The sequence below is a fragment of the Jaculus jaculus genome, chromosome 12 (genome assembly GCF_020740685.1).
Source record: "Jaculus jaculus isolate mJacJac1 chromosome 12, mJacJac1.mat.Y.cur, whole genome shotgun sequence".
Lineage (NCBI taxonomy): Eukaryota > Metazoa > Chordata > Mammalia > Rodentia > Dipodidae > Jaculus > Jaculus jaculus.
Genome location: NC_059113.1, coordinates 62,546,630 through 62,572,738, shown reverse-complemented (window position 1 = coordinate 62,572,738; position 26,109 = coordinate 62,546,630). Strand labels below are relative to the sequence as shown.

The 26,109-nt window shown below is 41.9% G+C and overlaps 2 protein-coding genes across 2 annotated transcripts in view; both read left to right on the top strand.

Moving 5' to 3' along the window:
• The window catches only part of Znf668 (zinc finger protein 668), a 704,021-nt gene that overhangs the window by 43,439 nt on the left and 634,473 nt on the right, over positions 1 to 26,109 (top strand). The gene's annotated exons all lie outside the window — the stretch shown is intronic.
• On the top strand, positions 18,675 to 19,122 carry LOC123453748 (ubiquitin-conjugating enzyme E2 D3-like). The gene has a single exon (XM_045131619.1). It carries the CDS (start codon positions 18,697 to 18,699, stop codon positions 19,120 to 19,122), a length of 426 nt encoding a protein of 141 aa, XP_044987554.1. The 5' UTR covers positions 18,675 to 18,696.

Below are 26,109 nucleotides of genomic sequence, written 5' to 3'. Positions count from 1 at the left end.
TCAGTGTCTCACTCACCTGCCCTCAGCACCAGCTTGACCACGTTCTAGATCTTCTGGCTTGTCTACCACAGCAAGCTTCCAGGGCACTCCCAGGAGAAGATGGGAATTTGGAGATCGAAAGGATCTTGGGAACCATTCAGCAGGTCCCTTATATTTCACACACAAAACCCCTTGCCTTTATCTCCACCATCCCTCAGTACAGATCCTGGGACTGCAGTGGCAGCCAGCCTTCCTTCTTGTCCCAACCTTCTCTTATCACCCCTAGACTACACAGCCAGAGTCCTCTCAGAGCTCCAAACTCTGGAGTTCCAGGGTGGAACCAGAGTCCAACCAGGCTCTCTAGTTTTTTAAGAAAAAAAAAATGAGACTAAAGGGCAGGGGAGATGGCTCTGTGGTTAAAGGAACTTGCTTGTAAAGCCTGTCCAACTTCAGTTGCCCAGCCATCCACATATAGCCAGATGGGCATTCATTTGCAGTGGCAAGAGACCTTAGTCCGCACATCTCTCTCTCTCTCTCTCTCTCTCTCTCCCTCTCTCTCTCTCTCTCTCTCTCTCTCTCTCTCTCTCTCTCTCTCACACACACACACACACACACACACACACACACACACATGCTTTTTAAAAAAATGAAATGAAGGTTCTAAGACCATAGTGCAGTTTTCTGTCTAACAACACAAGGGGAAGAGAGGAGCCAGGTGAGGAGGTCAAGCACTTCCATGTTATTTTCTGTTTTCTCTTCAGTGGGAAAAGTTTGGGACTAAGAGGGATTCTTCCCTAGTTTCTGTCACCAACAAACTTTCTCTTCGGGCCTGTGAACCCCCACCTCTGAGTTGGGAGTGTGTATGTGTCTGTAGTTTGGTAAAAAGGGAGCCCCCAGGCCTCCTTCCATCCTTAGGGGTGTGAGGAAGCCCCAGACTCAGTGAGAGTGGGGAGGTTTTTGCTCTCTCAGCAGCCAAACCTCTTCCCTGAACTCCTGAGCAAATCTCTGTGTGTTAATGGGAGCCCAGTGCTGGTACATGTACCAAGTACACAGCTTCACTTTTGCAATAAGACCTGGTCTAGTGCATGGATGGGAAAGAGGCTGAGGAATGCATGAGAAAGTTACTGGGCTTACAGTGTTCCAGTGCACTGTGTTGCTGAAAAGACTAGCCAAAAGCTATTTTTCCTCAATTCACAAAGACAATCTTCCCATAAATTAACTATCTAGCCTTGAGAAGCTATTTAACTAGTCATTCCCCAAGTGCTCAAGTCAATGAAGGTTATACAGTAACAGGTGTGTGGTAGGAAAGATCCTTTAAAAAACATTTTTTATTTATTTATTTGACAGAGAGACACACAGAATGAGCATACCAGGGCCTCTTGCCACTGCAAATGAACCAGACGTGTGCGCCACTTTGTGCATTGTGCTTTACATGGGTACTGGGGAATCAAACCCAGGTCCTTAGGCATTACAGGCAAGCACCTTAACTGCTGAACCATCTCTCCAGCCCTAGGAAAGATTCTTACAGGGGTGGAAAGTTGAACAGTTAAACTCCAGACATTCCATCAACTGTATGAAATTAAGGAGGTGCAAAAAAATTTTCAGGACAGAAAGACCTTCTAATGACACTCAGGTTCTTACATTTCTATCATCTACATATCTAGTCACAAGTTTGTCTAGAAGTAAAATCTCAAATGCTTTTATTTATTTGTGTCTGGTGTGTGCACCAGAGTCTCTTCCACTGTAACTGAATAGCTGTCTGGCTTTATGTGGATGGTTGGAGAATATAGCCCTGGGGAATTGGACCTGGGATGGCAGGCTTTATAGCAAATGCCTTTAGCTGCTAAACTATCTCCCCAGCTCCAGCTTGTTGTTTTTTAAAGAAATGGTAGCATGAACTATCAGGATCTGAGGGTCCAAAATAATAAAAATGAGAGTTAGTAGCCAGGCTTGGTGGCGCATGCCTTTAATCCCAGCACTTGGGAGGCAGAGGTAGGAGGATCACCATGAGTTTGAGGCCACACTGAGACTACATAGTGAATTCTAGGTCAGCCTGGACTAGAGTGGGACCCTACCTTGAAAAACCAAAAAATAAAATAAAATAAGAGTTACTGAAATGGTAAATACCCAAAATCTACTACTCTTCCTAAAGAGAAAATAATCAGAATATAGTAAAAGGGTTAAAGCTTCTTTTATTACTTTAGTAGTGCCAGGAACAATGGTAAAAATAAGGCTGTAAACAATAGGTGAACTCTTAAAGCTACAGCCCTACCTTACCCTGACTGTGACAATGACCCTGATCTGGGGCTAACCCTGAACTTGAGCCTCACCTTTTAATAAATATTTTATACATTTATTTTATTGTTTTTCAAGGTAGGGTCTCACTCTAGCCCAGGCTGACATGGAATTCACTATGAAGTTTCAGGCTGGCCTCAAACTCACAGCTAACCTCCCTACCTCAGTCTCCCAAGTGCTGGGGTTAAAGGTGTACACCATCATACCCAGCTTTATTTATTTTTTATTTTTTTGAGAGAGTATGGACATGCCAGGTCTTCCTGTGACTGAAAATGAACTTCAGATATGTGTGCTTTATGTGGGTATTGGGGAATGGAACTCGGGCCATCAGCTTTGCAAGCAAGTGCCTTTAACTGATAAGACATTTATTAGGTCCCCTTGAACTTCACCTTTAAGTTCATCTTCAGCTCTGACATTTATCCTGCTCCACCTGAACCTTCACCCTGACTAACCTCACGATGATTCTGAATTGCACACTGACATTTTCTCTTGCTCTCACTCTCACGCTGATTCTGCCGTGAAGTAAGCCTGACTTTTATTCTGATTCTGATGCTCAACTTCTTTCTTTAACCATTACCCTGAAATTAACACTTATTACCCTACCCTAACTATGACCATGACTGACCCTCACTATGTCCATGAGTATGATGCTGAACCTCAGAGCAAACCTCATGCTTATCATGACCCTGCAATTGACTCTCCATTTGACTAGAGCCCCAGATCTTTTTGTAAACTTTTTATTGGCAATTTTCAAAAATGTATATAATGTATTTTGATCATAATTCTCACCCATTACTTTGTTATCTCCCCATCCATCGCCCCTCCATGAACCCCTTCTTTCTGAATAGTCCGTCTTTGATTTTGTAAATTTTATAAATACTACTTATTTATTTATTTACACTGGTGGTGGGGGCAGTACCAGGGTCTCTTGTTGCTGCAAACAAACACAGACCCTTGTGCCATGTTTTTTTGTTTATTTGTTTTGTTCTCTTTTTTTTTTGAGGTAGGTCCAGGCTGACCTGGAATTCACTGTGTAGTCTCAGGGTGGCCTCAAACTCTTGGCGATTCTCCCACCTCTGCCTCCCGAGGGCTGGGATTAAAGGCGTGCGCCACCGTGCCTGGCCTTTGTGCCATGTTTTACATCCAGCTTTATGTGGATAGCTGGTGAATTGAACCTGGGCCATCAGGCTTTGCAAATAAGCATCTTTAACTGCTGATCCATTTCCCCAGCCCCTCTGATATTGTTCTAATGCTCTAAAACACTGTGAGCTTGGCATGCTATCATCTTTGCAGGGGGTGGGATGGCTCTCTGCTAGTTCACCACCCACCATTCTAAGAAAGTGCCAGTTGATCTCAGGAGTCAGCAGATAAGAGGATACTAAAAATATGTTAGCAAGGTATAGTACAGCATGAAATAATTTCATCATTTATATAAGTTGCTTCCTGTAATGATAAATGTTGGGCACAGCTGTGTGAGTGGGAGGCATTACTTAGCCCTCACAACTCAAAGTCGTTCTCTGTGAGCTCTGCTACCTCCTTACCCTGGGGGCCTGCAGAGTGCTGCCATGCATATCCAACAAGCTTGGTGGACCTGAGGCTGACTCTGACCTGCCTAAGGCCAAGGAAGAGAATAGCCATGCCCTCACCTACTATGACAAGCTCCCTGGGTCTGATGATATCTGGGTCTCAACTACAGCTGGATATTGCCTCTTTTGTTGGCCTTACCTGGCTGCTGAGAGGGCCCTGGGCTGGTACCCTCTCACCAGTATGCTCTCTTGTAGGAGAGAAGTGTGCACAGCTTACTTTGGGAGGATAACTGCCCACCCTTGAGACAAGCTTAGTCTATTTATTTATGAGAGGAAGGGGGAGAGAGGGAAAGAGACAGATAGAGAGAATGGACACTCCAGGGCCTCCAGCCACTGCAAATGAACTCCAGATGCATGCTCTGGCTTACATGTGTACTGGAGAATCAAACCTAGGTCCTTAGGCTTTGCAGACAAGCACCTTAACCGCTGAGCATCTCTCCAGTCCAAGCTTAGTGTTTTTCACCTATACTGGTCTATCACTTACACCTTCATTAAGCTTTTGCTCAAGCTTTAAAGCCTTTCAGAGGCTCACATGTGCTTCATGTGGCTATCAACTTTATTCTTAGAAATTCCAGCTTGAGCCGGGCATGGTGGTGCACGCCTTTAGTCCTGGCACTTGGGAGGCTGAGGTAGGAGGATTGCTGTGAGTTTGAGGCCACCCTGAGACACCATGTTGAATTCCAGGTCAGTCTGGGCTAGAGTGAAACCCAACCTCAAAAACACAACAAACAAATTCCAACTTGACATATATCTCGCCATATTTGCTTCCAAGTAATTCAGATAGGCCCCTTTTATCTGCTTTTTCTTGTTTCTCATCCCCACTTGATTGCTTTAGCTCATATCTACATGCTAGTCTAAATAATTCAGATTTTCCATAGTCCAACATTGTAAAGTTTATGTCCCAACATGGAGCTCAGCAAAGACACTAAAGCCTCATACCAGTCCTGAGGTGTCTGCTGAATCAACTTCTTCTTTGACTCTTCTATGAACAGTTTTATCTGGTCCAGTGAACTGGACATTGTTGCAGTCAGGTTCACATTGCTGGTAGAAATCACTCAACCAAAAGCAGCTTGTGGGAAAAAAAGAGGTTTATTTTGGCTTAGAGACTTGAGGGGAAGCTCCACGATGGCAGGGGAAAATGATGGCATGAGCAGAAGGTGGACATCACCCCCTGGCCCACATAAGGTGGACAACAGGAACAGGAGTGTGTGCTAAACACTGGCATGGGAAACTAGCTATAACACCCATAAGCCCGCCACCAACAATACATTCCCTCCAGGAGGCGTTAATTCCCAAATCTCCATCAGCTGGGTACCTAGCTTTACAAACACCTATGTTTATGGGGGACACCTGAATCAAACTACCACAGACATCAAATCCCATGTCCCTCATGCCTAGTTCCCTCAGCAATGTCTGCCCTTCCTCTATTGTCATGGAGACCTCAGCTGGATACAACCAAATGTCCCTAATGGCTTGTATGAGCCAGTCCGTCAGGGAATGATTTCCCTCATTCAGATTTTGAAACCTTTGTCTTAAAGGGGGGATGGGTAGTTATATTCCTCAGTTTCTCTACTTTCACAGCACTCCAACTGTCCCCATATGCCTCCATGGCCCACAGCCCTCACAAGCCAGACTATGAGAGGCTCTCTCATTTTCCTTATTTACTTTTTTAATTAGTATGCAGAGTCTTATGTATCATTCTGGCATTTTTCTTTTAAAAAGTTTTATTTGTGTGTGTGTATATGCCAAGGTCTCTTGCTGCTACAAACTAATGTTAGACATATATACCACTTTGCATCTGGTTTTATGTGGGCTCTGGAGAATTGGATCCAGGTCATCAGGTTTTGCAAGTAAGTGCCTTTAACTGCTGAGCCATCTTTCCAGCCCCATTCTGGAATTTTCAAATACAATTTGTTATAGTTGATTGTCTTCCCCTTTCTTCTCCCCAGTACTTCTCTTCCTCCCATAGCCTCCCCTTTCTGCTTACATGTCACACGTCTTTCACCCTTCCTTCACCCCCTTTGTTGCAATCCGGTTCGCATTGCTGGTAGAAATCACCCAACCAAGAGTAGCTTCTGGGAAAAAGAGGTTTATTTTGGCTTATAGGCTTGAGGGGAAGCTTCACAATGGCAGGGGAAAACGATGGCATGAGCAGAGGGTGGACATCACTCCCTGGCCAACATAAGATGGACCACAGCAACAGGAGGGTATGCCAAACACTGGCACAGGGAAACTGGCTATAAAGCCCCTAAGCCTGCCCCCAACAAAACACTCCCTCCAGGAGGGCTTAATTCCCAAATATCCATCAGCTGGGAACCTAGCATTCAGAACACCTAAGTTTATGGGGGACACCTGAATCAAACCACCACACCCTTCCTAGTCATTGCTTCATACGTGCTGTTAGTTACCATTCTAGATTTGTAAGTTTTACCCAAGTTTGCCCTCCCCATATAAACACGAATATAGATATTATAAGCCAGGATCCACATATAGAAAGAACTTGTGGTTTTGGTCTTTCTGAGTTTGGGGCAGTTTGCTTTATATAATTCTTTTCAGAACTATCTATTTTCCTGTGAACTTCATAATTTCATTTTTCTGTACTTGGAATAAAATTCCATTGTGTATATGTATCGCATTTGCACTATCCATTCATCTGTCAATGGACATCTAGGCTGATTCCACTTCTTGGCTATTGTAAATACAGAAGCAAAAAACATGAATAGGACTTCCGGTTAAGATGGCGGCGTAGGTACCACGCCAAAGCAGCCTAGGGGGGAAAAGACCAAAAGAACTCAGCAAAATACACACTTTTACTAAAGAGTGAGGTGTATAGGAAATTGAAGCGGCAGCAGAGAAGTAGGAGAGATCCAGAGCATCCAGAGCCTGCACAGGCTGGAAAAGCAGCTCTGGCAGCTCTGCCAACCCCAGCGGCAGCAGCGCAACAGAAAGTGGCCAGGCTCAGCTCCAGCCGCAGGAAAAGCCAGGTGCAGGAGCTTCCCCTCAAACCGCGCTCTCCGCAACTCAGGAAACGGGAAGGGAGAGCGGCAGTGAATAACAGAGGAGCAGACCACGAGGTAGAAGAACACTTGGAACAGCGAGAGAACCAGAGCAGCTGTGGCTCCCTCCCCTCCCTCACTGCCTGAGCCCAGCTCCAGCGAACAGAGCAGCAGTCCCAGGACCCGGCCACGCCAACTTGAGCTGACAGCGGGACCCAAGCAGGAGCAGAGTTCAGCAGCAACATCAGTGGCTCCGGCACCGGTAACAGCAGCCCCGGCAGTAGCAGCTCCAGTCGCGGCAGCAGCAGCAGACCCTGCAGCAGCAGCTTCAGTGGCAGCAGCGGCAGTGGACCCAGCAGCAGCAGCTTCAGCAGCAGTGGTGGCTCCAGCAGTGGCAGCTACAGCAGCAGCAGCGGTGGGTCCAGCAGCAGCAGCTTCAGCAGCAGCGGCAACAGACCCAGCAGCGGCAGCTTTAGCAGTAGCAGTTCCAGCAGCAGGGGTGCTGATCTGCAGGGCCACACTAGCCAGGCTCAGTTTGCCCTGAAGGAAAAGCCAGTGCCCAGCTCCAGAAATCAGAACAGCAGCCCGACGGCCCAGGCAGCAACTTGACTGAGACAAAAATCATCCAAGGTAACTGGGATTGCACCAGGGAAGGGTCTTACTTGGTCGCAAGCTGACTTGGATCCCTCAACAGACCAGAAATCTTTTTTTTTTCTTATTTTTTTTTCTCAATTTTTTAAAACATTTTCCATGATTATAAAAAATATCCCACGATAATACACTTCCTCCCTCCACTTTCCCCTTTGAAATTCCATTCTCTATCATATCCCCTCCCCATCTCAGTCAGTCTCTCTTTTATTTTGATGTCATGATCTTTTCCTCCTCTTATGGTGGTCTTGTGTAGATAGTGTCAGGCATGGTGAGGTCATAGATATCCAGGCCATTTTGTGTCTGGAGGAGCATGTTTTAAGGAGTCCTACCCTTCCTTTGGCTCTTACATTCTTTCCACCACCTCTTCCGCATTAGACCCTGAGCCTTGGAAAGTGTGATCAAGAAGTTACTCAGTACTCTAGTCACTTCTTTCCAGCACCATGATACCTTCTGAGTCGTCCCAAGGTCACTGCCATCTGAAAAGAGAAGATTCTCTACCCAAAGTGAGAGTAGCATTAATATAAGGGTATGAACATTAACAGAAGTGCTTACTGGGCAGTTTGATAAGCATAGAATATCTAGACATCAGTAGATGTTACACCCCTAGGGCTCATGATTACCCCTGTTTTAAGTTTTCAGTATCAGGGATATATTCCCTCCCTTGGAGTGGGCCTCCAGTCCAACTGGACAGCAGTTGGTTTCCACATGACTGACGTGCCACTATTGCACCCCTTGGCTCATTTGGCCTGGCTGGCCAATTATAAGGCTTGTAGTGACCACTTGTTGCAGTCCAGTTCGCATTGCTGGTAGAAATCACCCAACCAGGAGCAGCTTCTGGGAAAAAACAGGTTTATTTTGGCTTACAGGCTCGAGGGGAAGCTCCATGATGGCCGGGGAAAATGATGGCATGAGCAGAGGGTGGACATCTCCTCCTGGCCAACATAAGGTGGACCACAGCAACAGGAGGGTGTGTCAAACACTGGCACAGGGAAACTGGCTATAAAACCCATAAGCCCACCCCCAGCAATACTCTGCCTCCTGAAGGGGTTAATTCCCAAATTGTCATCAGCTGGGAACCTAGCATTCAGAACACCTCAGTTTATGGGGGACACCTGAATCAAACCACCACATTCCGCCCCTGGCCCCCATAAACTGATAACCATACATGATGTAAAATGCAATGCATTCTTCTAACTTTAAAAGTCCCTAAGTTTTTATCAATTCCAATGATGTTCATACATCCCCATAGTTCCAGATCTTTTAACTGAGCCATAATAACAAAAAATAACCCCCCCCCAAAAAAACGCATAATGGCACAGAATAAATATTCACTGAAAAAGATGGCATTGGGCATAGCAAAGAAACATTCAACCAATACAAGATTTAAAACAACCAGGGCAAATTTCAAACTCTGTAGCTTCAAGTCCAGCAACTCTAGCCAGTGACAAATCTTCAAGTCCAATAATTCTAACCAGCAACAAGTCTCTGACATTCCAATTCCACCCCTCCAGCTAGGCTACTCACAGTCCTGGGAAACTTCATGGGGGCCGGCAGCTCCTTGGCAGCCATCTCAAGGTCCCGGCATCTCCACTGGGTCTCCACTGCAAGCCACGGTTCATCCTCATGGCCCCATGGGGTCTCTATGCAGGCAACCAGCAAACCCTCTTCACACTGCCCATGGCCATTTCCAAAACACAAGACCATGTTGCAAACTCAATGACCCTCTTTCTAGCATTTCTTATATTCCACGATACCAGGTAGGGTGCCAATTTGTTAATCCGGGGGGGATAAAGCAGACTTTTAAGAACAGGACACTCCTTGAGCACCCAGGCCCTTTCAAAAGAGTCTACATTCTTCCTGTTACCCTAGCGCAGGTCAGCTAGCCCAGTCTCAAAGGTCGTAATCTTTCAGTTGCAGCTGAATGGGCAACAGTTCACCCAAAGATTTTTCTTTCTGTGCCATATTCCTCTGCACACACCAGTTCACTTCTACGCCAAGCAACCCTGCACAACTTCTCAGGACATGGGCATAAGAGCAAGCTTCTCACACAAACTGCTAGCCCAGTTGAAGCAAAGCTGTTTCTCACCCTCAAGCCAAACCTCACAGTCCATAGTTCTTACTGCATTCAGGTCTTTCGGCTCTGACCAGAATAGTCCATCAAGCTGTTCTTACAGCACTGCAAGGCATCTCTTAGGCCAAGGTTTCAAATCCTCCCACATTCCTCTTGAAAATCAGCTCCAAAAGGCCAAAGCCACACAGTCAGGTGTCTAGCAGGAATCCCATTCCTTGGTACCACTTTACTGTTACAGTCCGGTTCTCATTGCTGGTAGAAATCACCCAACCAAGAGCAGCTTCTTTTGGGATGATTTTGGTCTCAGTTGTGCTCTTGATTGGGTCCCTCTTTGGTGCTCTGTCAGTTCAAGTTGGCGTGGCCGGGTCCCTGGACCGCTGCTCTGTTCCTCAGGGCTGGGCACTGGCAGTGGGAAGGGGAGGGAGCCGGTGCTGCTCTAGTTCGCCCACATGTTCCACGCATTTTTCTACCTTGTGGTCTGCTCCTCCGTTGTTCACTGCCGTTCTCCCTTCACGTTTCTTGAGTTTGCGGAGAGCTCTGGTGTATGTGGAAAATCCCCTCGCCTGGCTTTTCCTGCGACTCACATCAAGCCTGGCAGCTTTCTGGTGTGCCACCACTGTGGTCTTGACCTGCCCTGCTGGAAGCGCTTCTGCCGGCCCCATGTGGGCTCTGGATGCTCTGGATCTCTCCAACTTCTCCACTGCTGTTTCAATTTCCTATAGACCTCACTTTTTAGTAAGTGTGCACTTTGTTGTTTTTTTTTTTTGTTGTTGTTGTTTGTTTTTACTTTTTCCTCCCTAGGCTGCGTTGGCATGGTACCTGTGCCACCATCTTAACCAGAAGTCCAGACCAGAAATCTTAACCTCTTTGTTGATAGAGGATCTGGCCATTAAAATGACTACTCTTGCATACATACTTGGGGCTGGTTTTGATTGAATGTGTACAGTGTTTAGTTAAATTTTAGAATCTACCTGTATTTTACTCCACTCAGCCTGCTTGAATACTCCCATAGCAGGGAAACTCAACCCCTAGGAACATCTTTGTAGAAACTCTGAGAGTCTTAAGAGCCATAGCTAACACCTTAAGCTCCTACCCTGAAAATATATAACATCAAATCAATTGATACAGCTAAGAATACCCAGCTAGCTAGAAAATCCAAGCATTAACTTAATCCAAGATGCAAAAATATATACATTATAACACAAGAAACACTAAAAGGCAAGACGATATAAATCCACCTAAAAGTATTAATGCATCCGAAATGTCCTCCAGTGAGAATGAGTTAGAGGAAATGCCTGAGAAAGAGTTCAAAAGAATGATTATAAATATGTTCAAAGAGGTCAAAGAACAAATCAAAAGAATCAAAGAAGAAATCAAAGAGGAAATCAAAGGAATCAAAGAAGACACAGGACACCAATTTAATGAAATAAACAAGGCAATACAAGACATAAATAGGGAAATAGAAATAATAAAGAAAAACCAGTCAGAATTACTAGCAATGAAGAACACAGTTAATGAAATAAAAAACTCTGTAGAAAATCTCACCAGTAGGATGGAAGAGGGAGAGAACAGAATATCTAAGCTAGAAGACCAGGTGGCAGATCTAATACAGTCCAACACAGAGAAAGACAAACTTATAGAAAAGTATGAGTGGGAATTTCAAGATATTCGGGACACTATGAAAAGATCCAATATAAGAATTCAGGGCATAGTAGAAGGAGAAGAATTCCACTCCAAAGGCATAGTAGGCATCTTCAACAAAATCATAGAAGAAAATTTCCCCCAAATTGGGAAAGAGGTGCCAATGCAGATACAGGAAGCCTTTAGAACCCCAGCCAGACAAAACCTGGAAAGAACCTCTCCTCACCATATTATAATCAAACTTCCAAACACACACACCAAAGAAAAAATATTGAAAGCAGTTAGAGAGAAAAACCAAGTTACCTACAAAAGCAAGCCCATCAAGATTACAGCAGATTATTCAACACAAACTTTTAAAGCCAGAAGGGCTTGGAGTGATATATTCTAAGTTCTGAAAGATAACAGCTGTCAACCAAGGTTACTTTATCCTGCAAAGTTATCCATTCAAATAGACGGAGAAATAAGGACATTCCATGACAAAAGCAGGTTAAAGGAGTATTTGAAGACAAAACCAGCTCTACAGAAAATACTTGATAGAATCCTCCATGCTGAAGAAAAGGAAAAGCACACATTTAAGGAACCTAGAAAAAACAAGCAATACTCAAATACTAGTTAACAGAAGAGAGCACAGGTAGAACTGGAACCACAAAAAAAAAAAAAAAAGACAAACATAAACACACACCTTTCAATAATATCTTTTAATATCAACGGTCTCAATGTCCCAACGAAAAGACATAGGTTTGCAGACTGGATTAAAAAGCAGGATGCTACAATTTGTTGTCTCCAAGAAACTCACCTTTCTACAAAGGATAGACATTATCTTAGGGTGAAAGGTTGGAAGATGGTGTTTCAAGCAAATGGGCCTAGAAAACAAGCAGGGGTTGCTATCCTAATATCTGACAAGGTAGACTTCAGTCCAACGTTAGTCAAGAAAGATAAGGAAGGTCACTTTATATTGATTAAGGGCACACTCCAACAGGAGGACATTACAATCCTAAACATACATGCACCTAACATGGGGGCTCCCAAATTCGTCAAACAAACACTTAGAACTAAACAAACAATTAGAACTAAGGTCACAGATAACACCAAACACAGTGGTGGTGGGTGACTTTAACACCCCACTCTCATCAATTGACAGGTCATCCCAGGAAAAAATAAACAGAGAGGCATCTGGACTAAATGAGGTCATAGAAGGAATGGACCTAACAGATATATACAGGACATTCCATCCAAAGGCTGCAGAATATACATTCTTTTCAGCAGCACATGGAACATTCTCTAAAATAGACCAATTAGGACACAAAGCAAATCTTTTTTTTTAATTTTAATTTTTAAAATTTAAAATTTTTATTAGCACTTTCCATGATTATAAAAAACGTCCCATGGTAAATCCCTCCCTCCCCACCCCCACACTTTCCCCACAAAGCAAATCTTAACAAATTCAGGAAAATTGAAATAATTCCTTGCATTCTATCTGACCACAATGGAATTAAACTACATATCCGTAGCAAGAAAGGCTATAGAACATACACAAAATAATGGAAACTAAACAATACACTACTAAATGATGAATGGGTCAATGAAGACATCAAGAAGGAAGTCAAAAAATTTATAGAGTCAAATGATAATGAGAACACAACATACCAAAATCTCTGGGACACAATGAAGGAGTTCTAAGAGGTAAATTTATAGCCTTAAGTGCTTATATTAAGAAATTAGAAAGGTCGCAAGTAAATGACCTAATGCTTCACCTTAAAGCCTTGGAAAAAGAAGAACAAGGCAAACCAATAATCAGTAGACAGGAAGAAATAACAAAGAGTAGGGCAGAAATTAATGAAATAGAAACAAAAAGAACAATCCAAAGAATTAATGAAACAAAGAGTTGGTTCTTTGAAAGGATAAACAAGATTGATAAACCCTTAGCAAATCTGACCAAAAGAAAGAGAGAAGAGACACAAATTAATAAAATCAGAGATGAACAAGGTAACATCACAACAGATTCCAGAGAAATTCAAAAAGTCATAGGGACATACTATAAAAGCATATACTCCAAAAAGTATGAAAATCTGAAAGAAATGGATGATTTTCTTGATTTATATGACCTACCTAAATTAAATCAAAATGAGATTGATCACTTAAATAGACCTATAACAAACATGGAGATCCGAACAGGTATCAATAATCTCCCAACTAAAAACAGCCCAGGCCCAGATGGATTCACTGCTGAATTTTACCAGACTTTTAAGGAAGAGCTAACACCATTGCTTCTTAAGCTTTTCCAGGAAATAGGAAAAGAAGGAATTCTACCAAACCCCTTCAATGAGGCTAGCATCACCCTGATACCAAAACCAGGCAAATATAGAACAAAAAAAAAATAAAATTATAGACCAATCTCCCTCATGAACATAGATGCAAAAATTCTCAACAAAATATTGGCAAACAGAATACAAGAGTATATCAAAAAGATCATTCACCCTGACCAAGTAGGCTTTATCCCAGAGATGCAGGGATGGTTCAACATATGCAAATCTATAAATGTAATACATTGCATAAACGGGTTGAAGGACAAAAATCACATGATCATCTCATTAGACGCAGAGAAAGCATTTGACAAAATCCAACATCCCTTCAGGATAAAAGTCCTACAGAGACTGGGAATAGAAGGAACATATCTCAATATAATAAAGGCTATTTATGACAAGCCTACAGCCAACATATTACTAAATGGGGAAAAACTGGAAGCTTTTCCACTAAAATCAGGAACAAGACAAGGGTGTCCACTGTCCCCACTTTTATTTAATATAGTTTTGGAAGTCTTAGCCATAGCAATAAGGCAAGAGACACACATAAAAGTGATACAAATTGGAAAGGAAAAGATCAAGTTATCATTATTTGCAGATGACATGATTCTATACCTAAAGGACCCTAAAGACTCTACTAGCAAACTGTTACAGCTGATCAAAACCTACAGCAATGTAGCATGATACAAAATAAATACACAGAAATCAGTAGCCTTCATATAAGCTAACAACAAACACACAGAGGATGAAATCACAGAATCACTCCCATTCACAATTGTTATCAAAAAAAATAAAGTACCTTGGAATAAACCTAACCAAGGAAGTAAAGAATCTCTACAATGAGAACTTTAAAACACTCATGCGAGAAATTACAAAAGACACTAGAAAGTGGAGAAACATCCCTTGTTCCTGGATTGGAAGAATCAATATTGTGAAAATGGCAATCTTAGTTAAAGCAATCGACACATTTAATGCAATCCCTATCAAAATTCCAAAGGCTTTCTTCATGGAAATAGAAAAAACAATACAAAAATTCATTTGGAATCACAAAAACCCTCGAATATCTAAAATAATACTGAGCAACAAAAAAGAGGCTGGTGGTATCACCATACCTGATTTTAGCCTATACTACAGAGCCATAGTAACAGCATGGTACTGGCACAAAAACAGACATGTAGATCACTGGAACAGAATAGAGGACCCAGATGTAAGCCCAAGTAGCTATAGCCACCTGATATTCGATAAAAATGCCAAAAATACTCATTGGAGAAGAGACAACCTCTTCAGCAAATGGTGTTTTGAAAACTGGATATATATCTGCAGAAGGATGAAAATAGATTCTTCTCTCTTGCCACGCACAAGAATTAAGTCCAAATGGATTAAAGACCTTAACATCAGACCTGAAACTCTGAAACTGCTAGAGGAAAAAGTAGGGGAAATCCTTCAAGATATTGGTCTTGGCAAAGACTTTCTGAATACAACCCCAATTGCTCAGGCAATAAAACCATAGATTAACCACTGGGACCTCATGAAATTACAAAGATTTTGCACTGCAAAGGACACAGTGAAAAAAGCAAAGAGGCAACCTACAGAATGGGAAAAAATCTTTGCCAGCTGTATATCTGATAGAGGATTAATATCTAGGATATACAAAGAACTCAAAAAGTTAAATAATAAGGAATCAAACAAGCCAATCCAAAAATGGGCTATGGAGCTAAATAGAGCATTCTCAAAGGAAGAAATACGAATGGCATATAAACATCTAAAAAAATGTTCTACGTCACTAGTCATCAGGGAAATGCAGATTAAAACTACATTGAGATTCCATCTCACTCCTGTCAGTTTGGCCACCATCATGAAAACAAATGATCATAAATGTTGGCAGGGATGTGGAAAAAGAGGAACCCTTCTACACTGCTGGTGGGAATGCAATCTGGTCCAGCCATTGTGGAAAACAGTGTGGAGGTTCCTAAAACAGCTAAAGATTGATCTACCATATGACCCAGCTATAGCACTCCTAGGCATATATCCAAAGGACTCATCTCATTTCCTTAGAAGTACATGCTCAACCATGTTTATTGCTGCTCAGTTTATAATAGCTGGGAAATGGAACCAGCCTAGATGTCCCTCAACAGATGAGTGGATAATGAAGATGTGGCACATTTATACAATGGAGTTCTACTCAGTGGTAAAGAAAAATGAAGTTATGAAATTTCCAGAAAAATGGATGGACCTGGAAAGGATTATACTAAGTGAGGTAACCCAGGCCCAGAAAGCCAAGCGCCACATGTTCTCTCTCATATGTGGATCCTAGCTACAGATGATTGGGCTTCTGCGTGAGAATGAAAATACTTGGTAGCAGAGGCCAGTAAGTTAAAAAGGAGACATAAAGGGAAGAGAAAGGAAGGGAGGAGTATACTTAATAGGTTGATATTGTATATATGTAATTACAATGATTGTAATGGGGAGGTAATATGATGGAGAATGGAATTTCAAAGGGGAAAGTGTGGGGGTGGGGAGGGAGGGAATTACCATGGGATATTTTTTTATAATCTTGGAAAATGTTAATAAAAATTTTAAAAAACACCATGAATATACAAGTACCCCTGTAGTACAATGTGGAGTTCTTAGAGTATATGCCCAGGGGTGGTATAGCTGGGTCTTATGAAAGGTCTAGTTTTAATTCTTTGAGAAAGCTCCATACTGATTTCCATAATGGCTGTGCCAGATTGCACTCCCATCAGCAGTGAATAAGGGTTCCTCTTGCCCCACACCCTTGCCAGCATTTGCTGTCAGATTTCTTGATGACATACTTTTTCTGTTGTTGTTTGTTGTTTTTTCAAGGTAGGGTTTCAGTCTAGCCCAAGCTGACCTGGAATTCACTATTCACTATGTAGTCTCAGGCTGGCCTCAAACTTACAGTGATCTTCCTACCTCTGCCTCCCAAGTGCTGAGATTAAAGGTTTGATTATAGACTTTCTGACTAGATTAAGATATAATTTCAAAGTAGTATTAATTTGCATTTCCCTGATGGTAGTGATGCTGAACATTTTAAAAATATTTTTGGATATTTGCATTTCTTCTTTTGTGAACTGTCTGTTCATTTTGTTAGCCCATTTGGAGATTAGAAATTTTATACTTTTATAATTTATTTATTTGAGAGAGACCGAAAGAGAGAGTATGTGGGTGCACTAGATCCTCTTGCTGTTGCAAATGAATTTCAAATACATATGCCACATTTGGATATCTGGCTTTATGTGAGTACTGGGTAAATCACACCTGTCCAGCAAGCATTGCAAGAAAGCACCTTTAACAACTGAGCCATCTCCTTAGCCCTCAAGTTTTTTTTTTTTTGGGGGGGGGGGTGTTTCAATTTTGTAATACTTTATAAAATCGCATTACTGGTCCCCTGTATGAAGTATAGCTGGCAAAAATTTTCTCCCATTCTGTAGGCTGAGTATTTGTTTTGTCGATTTTTTTTTTTTTTTCGAGGTAGGGTCTCACTCTAGCCCAGGCTGATCTGGAATTCACTAGGTAATCTCAGGGTGGCCTCTAACTCACTGCAGTCCTCCTACCACTGCTTCCCAAGTGCTGGGATTAAAGGTGTGTGTCACCACGCCTGGCAATTTTTTTTTTTTTTTTTTTGGTGTGCAGAAACTAATTTTATGTACTTCTATTTGTTGATTATTGGAGCTATTTCCTGAGCTGTTGGAGTCCTATTCAGAAAATTCTTGCCTGTGCCTGTATTTTGAACTGTATTCCTTCCTTAAGTTTTCCTCTAGTAGTTTCAGCATTTTACGTTTCAGATTAAGGTCTTTGATCCATGTAGAATTGATAACTGTACAAGGTGAAAGATAAGGATCTTCTGTGGGTGGATATCCACTTTTGACAGCACCATTTGTTGAATAGGCTGTCTTTCCCCCACCCCCTTGAATGTTTGTGGCTCTTTTGTCAAAGATTAGGTGGCCAAAGCACTTTGGATTTATTTCGGTGCTTTCCATTCTGTCCCAATGGTCTACATCCCTATTCTGGTGCCATTACCATGCTGCCTTTGTCACTCTTGCTCTGTGGTATTACTTGAGATCAGGTATTGTGATACCTCCAGCTACATTCTTTCTCCTTAGGATTCCTTTTACTATTTGTAGTCCTTTGTGTTTATATATGAATTCTTGAATCGATTTTTCCAGTTCAGTGAGAACATTACTGGAATTTGGACAGGGATTGCACTGACTCTGTAGATTACTCGTGCTAATATAGCCATTTCCACAATGTTAATTCTGCCAATAAAGAGAATGGAAAGTCTTTCCTTCATCTATCTTCTTTGATTTCTTTTTTTTTTTTTTAATGTCTTGCAATTTTCACTGTAGAGATCTTTCACATTTTTTTTTGTTGTTGTTAGATTTATTCCTGTTTTTCAAGATAGTGTCACACTCTAGCCCGAGCTGACCTATGTAGTCTCAGGGTGGCCTGGAACTCACAGCCATCCTCCGACGTCTACCTCCCGAGTGCTGGGATTAATGGTGCATGTCACCACACCCAGCTGAAAACTACAGATTTTTGTGTGTTGATTTTGTATCATAGAATTTTACTAAGTGTTTATTAGATCAAGGAGATTTTCTGGTAGATTGTAGAGGATCTTTTAAGTATAGAATTGTGCCATCTTCAAATAGGGGTAGTTTGACTTCTTCCTTTCTTATTTTTATTCCTTTTATGGCTACTTCTTGTCTGATTGCTCTAGATATGACTTTGAGCACTATGTTGAATAGAAATAGTGAGAGAGGGGGCTGAAGAGATGACTAAGTGGTTAAGGCATTTGCCTGCAAAGCCAGAGGATCCCGTTTGACTCTCCAGGACCCACATAAACCAGATGCACAAGGGGGCACATGCATCTGGAGTTCATTTACAGTGGCTGAAGGCCCTCTCTCTCTCCCCCTCTCACTCTCAAATAAATAAATAAAAATATATTTTAGTAGGGCCGGGGAGGCACCAGCTGCCGCGCAGGGAGTCGGGCGAGGCCACAACTCAAGGGAGGCCCCGGCCCTCTGCGCCTGTGTCTGGCAGAGCCCTTGTGAGACGAAAAGACAATCCTTCCTCGTTGCCTGGATAATCAAGAGTTTTGGCCGGACCTTTGAGCACGCGTGGAGACAGTGAGGACCCAGGCAGAAGCACCGACTATGGCGCTGAAACGGATTAATAAGGAACTTAGTGATTTGGCCCGTGACCCTCCAGCACAATGTTCTGCAGGTCCAGTTGGGGATGATATGTTTCATTGGCAAGCCACAATTATGGGACCATATCAAGGCGGTGTATTCTTTTTGACAATTCATTTTCCTACAGACTACCCCTTCAAACCACCTAAGGTTGCATTTACAACCAGAATTTATCATCCAAATATTAATAGTAATGGCAGCATTTGTCTTGATATTCTAAGATCACAGTGGTCTCCGGCTTTAACTATTTCTAAAGTTCTTTTATCCATTTGTTCACTGCTATGTGATCCAAACCCAGATGACCCCCTAGTGCCAGAGATTGCACGGATCTATAAAACAGATAAGTACAACAGAAGATCTTGGGAACAGACTCAGAAGTACGCCACGTGATGCTACCTTCAAGTCAGAATAACCTGCATTAGAGCTGGAATAAACTTTAAATTACTGTTCCTTTTTTGATTTTCTTATCCGGCTGCTCCCCTATCAGACCTCATCTTTTTTAATTTTATTTTTTGTTGACCTCCCTCCACTCATTCACATGCTCATCTGAGAAGACGTAAGTTCTTCCAGCTTTGGACAATAACTGCTTTTAGAAACTGGAGTCACAAGAGAACAGATGCCCAAGATTCAGAAATTTTTCAAACAATGGAGCATGTGTATTATGTGGCCAATGTCTTCACTCTAACTTGGTTATGAGACTAAACCATTCCTCACTGCTCTAACTTGTTGAAGAAGTCATCTGAGGGGGAGGGCGATGGATGCTGTCACATCAAAGGAAGCATTCTTGCAGCATCTATTCTTGTTTTTAAGCCTTCCACTGTTAGATTTGAGGTTACATGATATACTTTATGCTCATAAATGATGTGTCTGGAGAATTGGTAATGAATTTATAGCATCAACAGAACAGAAAATGCGATGTATCTTATGCATGTCAATAAAGGAATGACCTGTTCTTGTTCTACAGAGAATGGAAATTGGAAGTCAAACACCCTTTGTATTCCAAAATAGGGCTCAAAACATTTTGTAATTCTCGGCTGGCGCTGCACGTGCCCTGCAAGCGGCGCAGCGCGGACGGCGAGGAGCCCGAGAGCCCTGGCCGGGGCCGGCGGGACGCCGCCGCCGCCGCCCGCGCAGCCCGGCCGGGGAGGAGCCCCGCGACGCCGGGCCGCTCACGGGCGGGGCCCCGCCGGGCGCCAGTCCAAGGAAGAGTTTGGCAGTGTAATACATTCCGGTGTGGAGGAATCCTGTACCGCCTATGGACCGGGCAGGTGTCCAGGGAGCGAGTGAAGCCAGCATGGCCGGCAACACTTCAGGACAAGAACGGAGTGGCTGAGATCGGCGTGGAGTCTCGACAAGAACTGCTGACAAAATAGAATTCACTAAATTTGCAGAGTCCTAAGGAAAAAGTGACTTTCCATACTTGACATTGTTTCTAGACCTGAAAATAAGTAAAAACTATTTTGACAATAATTAACTATAGTTACTACGGAACTCCCAGTGGGGATTTATCAAGGATATGGTAGAGTTATAGGTGAAATATTTTCTGTACATGTTTTTTAATGAAGATAGTTTTGTTTGAGATTTAACTGTGAAGATACACTAGTCTTACAGAAAGGAGTATGGCAGTTGTAGAAATAGATGGGAAGCACACCTACCTGTCTTCCTCTGTCAAATCTTTGCACTGATAAAGTTTGTGGAATATGCAGTGAATATCATTTTATAGAACTAGTATTAAAATATTTTCTAGTACATCTACTGACTCAGCTGAACAAATCGGTGACTTGAATATCTATGCAAAATTACCATGTGGGAGATACTTTCTGAAAGCTGATAATGTTCTAAAATAACTTTGTAAATTGAACTCGTGAGAATTTCAATTTGGGAAGCATTTTAACTTTCGATATTTGATGTCTGTTAAACTGCTATGGCAATCAAAACAATGGGAAGTGGGTGCCTGCCCCTCCCCCTTCTAAGATAAAAAGAAAAGAATTTATTCTATGATCAGTTTATTGACTTTAATTACTTTGAGGACATTTTTGTTACTACTTTAGACCTGTAGTTCTCAACACTTTAAAAGCCTTTACATGAGCCCCATTCAAGACATTTCATTTAATCTTCTGGAAGTGGGCCTTACATGCTGACACTTCACACACCAGTCCTCTCCTTCGTTTCTCTAATGTGCAGACAGGGCTGGGAACCACTAGACCAATGATAGTTTTTCCTACTTAAAGGTGATGACTAATTTGAGCTGACTAACGCCTGTTCATTAGTTTTGTCCTTGTTTTGCTCTGCTGATGGCTAAGTTACTTTGTTACTGCTACTATTCTGTTGTTAAAAATAAATTAAAAATTTGTTTGAGTTATGTATCAATGACTAATTTAACTTTTGTACTGCATCCAGAATGTTGGCTTTGTTACTGAACAGCTTGTCACTATATTATATTTTGTTGATATTAAATGTGAAATGTGGAGAAGTGATAGTGTCTACCTCAGAGTGACATTTGTTGTCTAGGGCTCTAAGTACTTTATATGCACCTCTTGTTTAAAGTAGAACCAGCAAGTCATTAGAGTATAAACCGGCTTCTTACTGTTTTTTTCTGCTGTAACTGTAACTAGAAGTTTCAGGATAAATATAAAATAATGGAAAAAAAACATTTTGTAATTCTCATTTAAAATTGTTAGGAGGCTTGGAGCTATTAGTTAATCTATCTTCCAATACACTGTTTAATATAGCACTGAATACATGATGCAAGTTGTCAATGGATGAGTGATCAACTAATAGCTCTGCTAGTAATTGATTTATTTTTCTTCAATGAAGTTGCATAAACCAAATATATATATATAAAGAAACAGTGAGAGAGGTAATCCTTGTCTCAGCCATAATTTTATAGAAAATGGTCTGTTTTTCTCCATTTAGTGTAATGTTGGCTATGGGCTTGTTATATATGACTTTCATTGTTTTGAATTGCATCTCTGGTATGAAACCCACTTGGTCATGATGAATGATCTTAATGTGTTCTTGGACTTTATATCAGGGATACAAGATTGGTTCAAGATACATCAATAAATATGATACAGTATACAAATGAACTCCAGGACCAAAAAAATCATGTGATTGTCACAATAAATGCAGGGAAAGCATTTGACAAAGTCTAACATGACTTCGTGATGGACATCCTGGAAAAGTGGGAATAGAGGGAACATATCTCAAAATAAAATAAAAGAGACATTTAGAACCCCAAACACACTCCAGAGAAGGGCCTGTCTATGACATGTCATTGTCAATATGTCAGAAATACAAAACAAAGAATCAATATGAAAAGGAAAAAACACCAACTCACATACAAAGGTAAGAACATCAGAATAACTTTAGATCTTTCATCAGCAGCCCAGAAAGCCAGAAAAGCATGGCATGATATATTTCAAGCCCTGAAAATAAATAACTGCCAATAAAGAATGTCATATTCAGCAAAGTCATATTTCAAAATTGATGGAAAAACAAGCATATTGCAAGACAAACACAAATTAAGGCAATTCATGGCAACCAAACCAACACCACAGAAAATTCCTAAAGAAATACTATATTGGGATGAAAAAGAAAAACAGTTGTAATCATGAGAACACATGTAAGAATACAGCCAAGAAATGAACAGAATAAAAAGAAAGGGAAAAGAATCAACAATATCCAACACAGCAAGCCAGCAAGCTCTCAAAACCAACAGAAAAGGAGGAAAAGAAGTACCAACGTGCTAGGCAAGCAGCCATTACCTAACAAAACAATAAGGAAGAACTTGCACTGCTAACTTTAATTTTTTTTTCTTTTTTTTTATTAATATTTTCCATGATTATAAAATATATCCCATGGTAATTCCCTCCCTCCCCACCCCCACACTTTCCCATTTGAAATTCCATTCTCCATCATATTACCTCCCCATTACAATCATTGTAATTACATATATACAATATCAACCAATTAAGTATCCTCCTCCCTTCCTTTCTCTACCCTCTATGTCTCCTTTTTAACTTACTGGCCTCTGCTACTAGCTAACTTTAATTTTTATTTTTATTTATTTGATAGAGGAATGGGCATGCCAGGGCCTCTAGCTGCTGCAAACTCCAGACAAATGTGCCAACTTGTGTAGATGCACATCTTTCCAGCCCCTCATTAATAACTTTAAATGTAGGGCTGGAGAGATTGCTCAGTGGTTAAAGGCACTTACTTGAAAAGCTGAAAGCCCAGGTTTGATGCTCCAGTGCCCACATAGAGCCAGATGCACAAAGAGGCACATGTGTCTGGAGCTTAATTACAGTAGCAAGAGGCCCTAGTGTGCTCATTCTCTCTTCTCAAATAAATCAATAAAAAATTAATGACTTTAAATATAAGTGGAATCCACCACCTGCCCACCATATTGGGATCTGCCGCCTACTCTACCTATGTGCAGAAAGCATAGAAGACTGCTGTGCCCTCTGTTGCCCTATGTCATGGTGGTATGGGAATATCTGTGCAAGGGTTCTAGATGTGTGTAAAGTCATAAAGGGGTTGGTATCATTTGGACATGTGGCTGTAAATTTCACCTGGCAGAGTGGCAGGACCTGGATACTGCTCAGAATCCTCTACAGGGATGTGATGCTGGAGAATCTCAACAGCCCGATGTTCTTGGGCACTGCCTGACTAAACCAATGTCATTCTGCTAGTAGGAGCATGGATCTGAGCCAGGTGCATAGCAGAAGCCTCACTTTGGAGCTCTGGGAGAGTGAGTGCACACTGGGCAAGAGGCATCAGCACAGCAAGAAAGCTTATCAGATCTTGGTCATGTTGAGCTGTTTTCACCAACTTTTATCGAATCCCAGTCCTGTAGACAGCTAGTTATGTGAATTTGACTCCTGTTTTATGCAGTTTTCAAAGACACTTCACCATGTCAACATACCTTCCTATTTCTGCTGTTGATAGACCCAGAATTCAATCCCTATGTAGTCTGATATGTGTTCGTTGCTTTAAAATTGTGCTTAAATTTTCACTTTTCTTTCTTGAATTCTTGTTTTTTGTAATTATATAGGTTTTCTTTTTAAATTATTTATTTATTTATTTCAGAGTGACAGACAGAGAGAAAAAGAGGCAGATAGATAGAAAGAGAATGGGCATGCCAGGGTCTCCAACCACTGCAAATGAACTCCAGATGCATGCACCATCTTGTGTATCTGGCATACATGGGTCCTGGGGAATCAAGCCTTGAACCTGGGTCCTTAGCCTTCACAGGCAAGCACTTAACCACTAAGCCATCTCTGAAGCCCTAGGTTGTTTGCTTGTTTTTTTTTTTTTTAATTGTTGGCATGTTCTTTCAATACCTGCATGCCTGAAATCCCAGGACATGGATGGAGGAATGAGGATCAAGAATTCAAGGTCATGCTTTGACTACCTAGAAAGTTCGAGGTGAGCCTGAACTACATGAGACTCTGTCTCAAAATGAAAACTTTAGGGCTGGAGAGATGGTTAGCAGTTAAGGTGCATGCCTGTGAAGCCTAAAGACCCAGGTCTGATTCTCCAGGTCCCATGTAGGCCAGATGCACATGGTAGTGCATGTGTCTGAAGTTTGTTTGCAGTTGCTAGAGGCCCTGGTGTACCCATTCTCTCCCTCCCTCCTTCCCTCCCTCTCTCTCTCTTTCTCTCCCTTCCTCTAGTTTTGGTAGTAATCATTGACCTAAAGCATTATTCAAATAAACTCACTCATCCAAAAATTCATTCGGTGATTGAAATAAAGGGTTGATTTAATACCTCCATGAGATATTCATCATCTTATGTGCCAAAGACAGATTCTGAAAGAAAATATAACAGAAATCTTAGCAATGAGAGGCTGAAATGGCTTAGCAGGTAAGGCCACTTGCCACACAAGCATGAGGACCTGAGACCACCTGAGTTCAATTCCCTAGCACCAGTGTAAACAGCTGGGCATAGCCCTACACACCTGTAAGCCCAGTCTTATGGGAAGCAGAGATGTGCATACACTATATATCACACCACACATACTATATACACATACTCATACCAGATCTTAGAAAAGAAAGGACCAATAAGTATACAATATTGGAAAAGAGCAATGAAGTAGACAATGTGGAAGGGTAAATCCGGGTGACTGAAGAGAGGCTGAGCAAGCATCACAATCAAACAACAAAACAGAAAGTACAAGGAGTAGTTATGTCCCCAACATTTAAAACCCTTTGTGTATGATTAGAAAAATTACCTGTGACTCAGTGGGAAAGAACAAGGTAGTAAGAGGGAGACTAGAGACACAGAAACATGTTTCATGAAGTTGTAGTCGGGACCTACACAGAGCTATGCAAGAAAAAAAACCACCCATCCAGGAATGGCAGGCATTTAAAACTACAAATTGCCTCGATCCATGAAGATTCTCAAAGGTGACTATAGTAAAACTGCAGAGTACAGAATAAAGACAGAATACTCAAAGTGACAAGAGAGAAATGTTTAGTTATATATGAAAGAAAGCCTATTATTATAATAGGTCACTTAGCAAAACCCCCAAGTACCAGAATGCATGGGCTCATATTATTTCAAGCACTAAAACAAATGAGCTGTCAATCAAGATTACTCAATACAGCAAAGTTGTCCATTAGAGAATTTTCAGGATGTGGTGAAACATGTCTTTAATGCCAGCACTTGGAAGGCAGAGGTAAGATCACAGTGAGTTTGAGGCAAGACTGGGCTATAGTGAGACCCTGCCTCAAAAAACAAAAACAAACAACAACAACAACAAAAAAAAACAGCCAGGTGTGGTGGTGCTCACCTTTGATCCCAGTACTTGGGAGGCAGAGGTTAGGAGTGCTGGGCAGAGGGCTCCTCCCCAGCGGGTAGCCAGCTGGTTCCTCCCTAGGGGTTGAGAAGGATGATGAGCGAACCACGACTCAGAAACCTCTCCTGGCCACCGGAGAAAAACCATACTGAGTCGGGAGTCTTGTCGAAGCAGAAACTCGCTTTATTGTTACAGGCAGTTGCCTATATGATGTTGGGAACGAAGGCTGGGATTCTAGGATGGGGGGAGCGGTAAGGGCCAATAGTAAACCGTGATTTTTGAGATGATGGGAATCCCAACTCCTACGCAGAAGTGACAGGCCAGAAGCCATTAGGCGTCTTGCTGAGTCATAGCTGGCCAGAGGTAGATCACCAAACTTTAGCTATGCTCAGGAAGTTCCACTAGGCCTCACGCCTGGGCCTCTCAAGGCCCAACATAGGAGGATCACCAAGTGTTTGAGGTCACTTTGAGTCTACATAGTGAATTCCAGGTCAGCCTGAGCTAGCATGCGATCCTACCTCAGAAAACCAAAGATAAAAATAAAAAAATTAAAAATAAAAACAGGCTGGAGA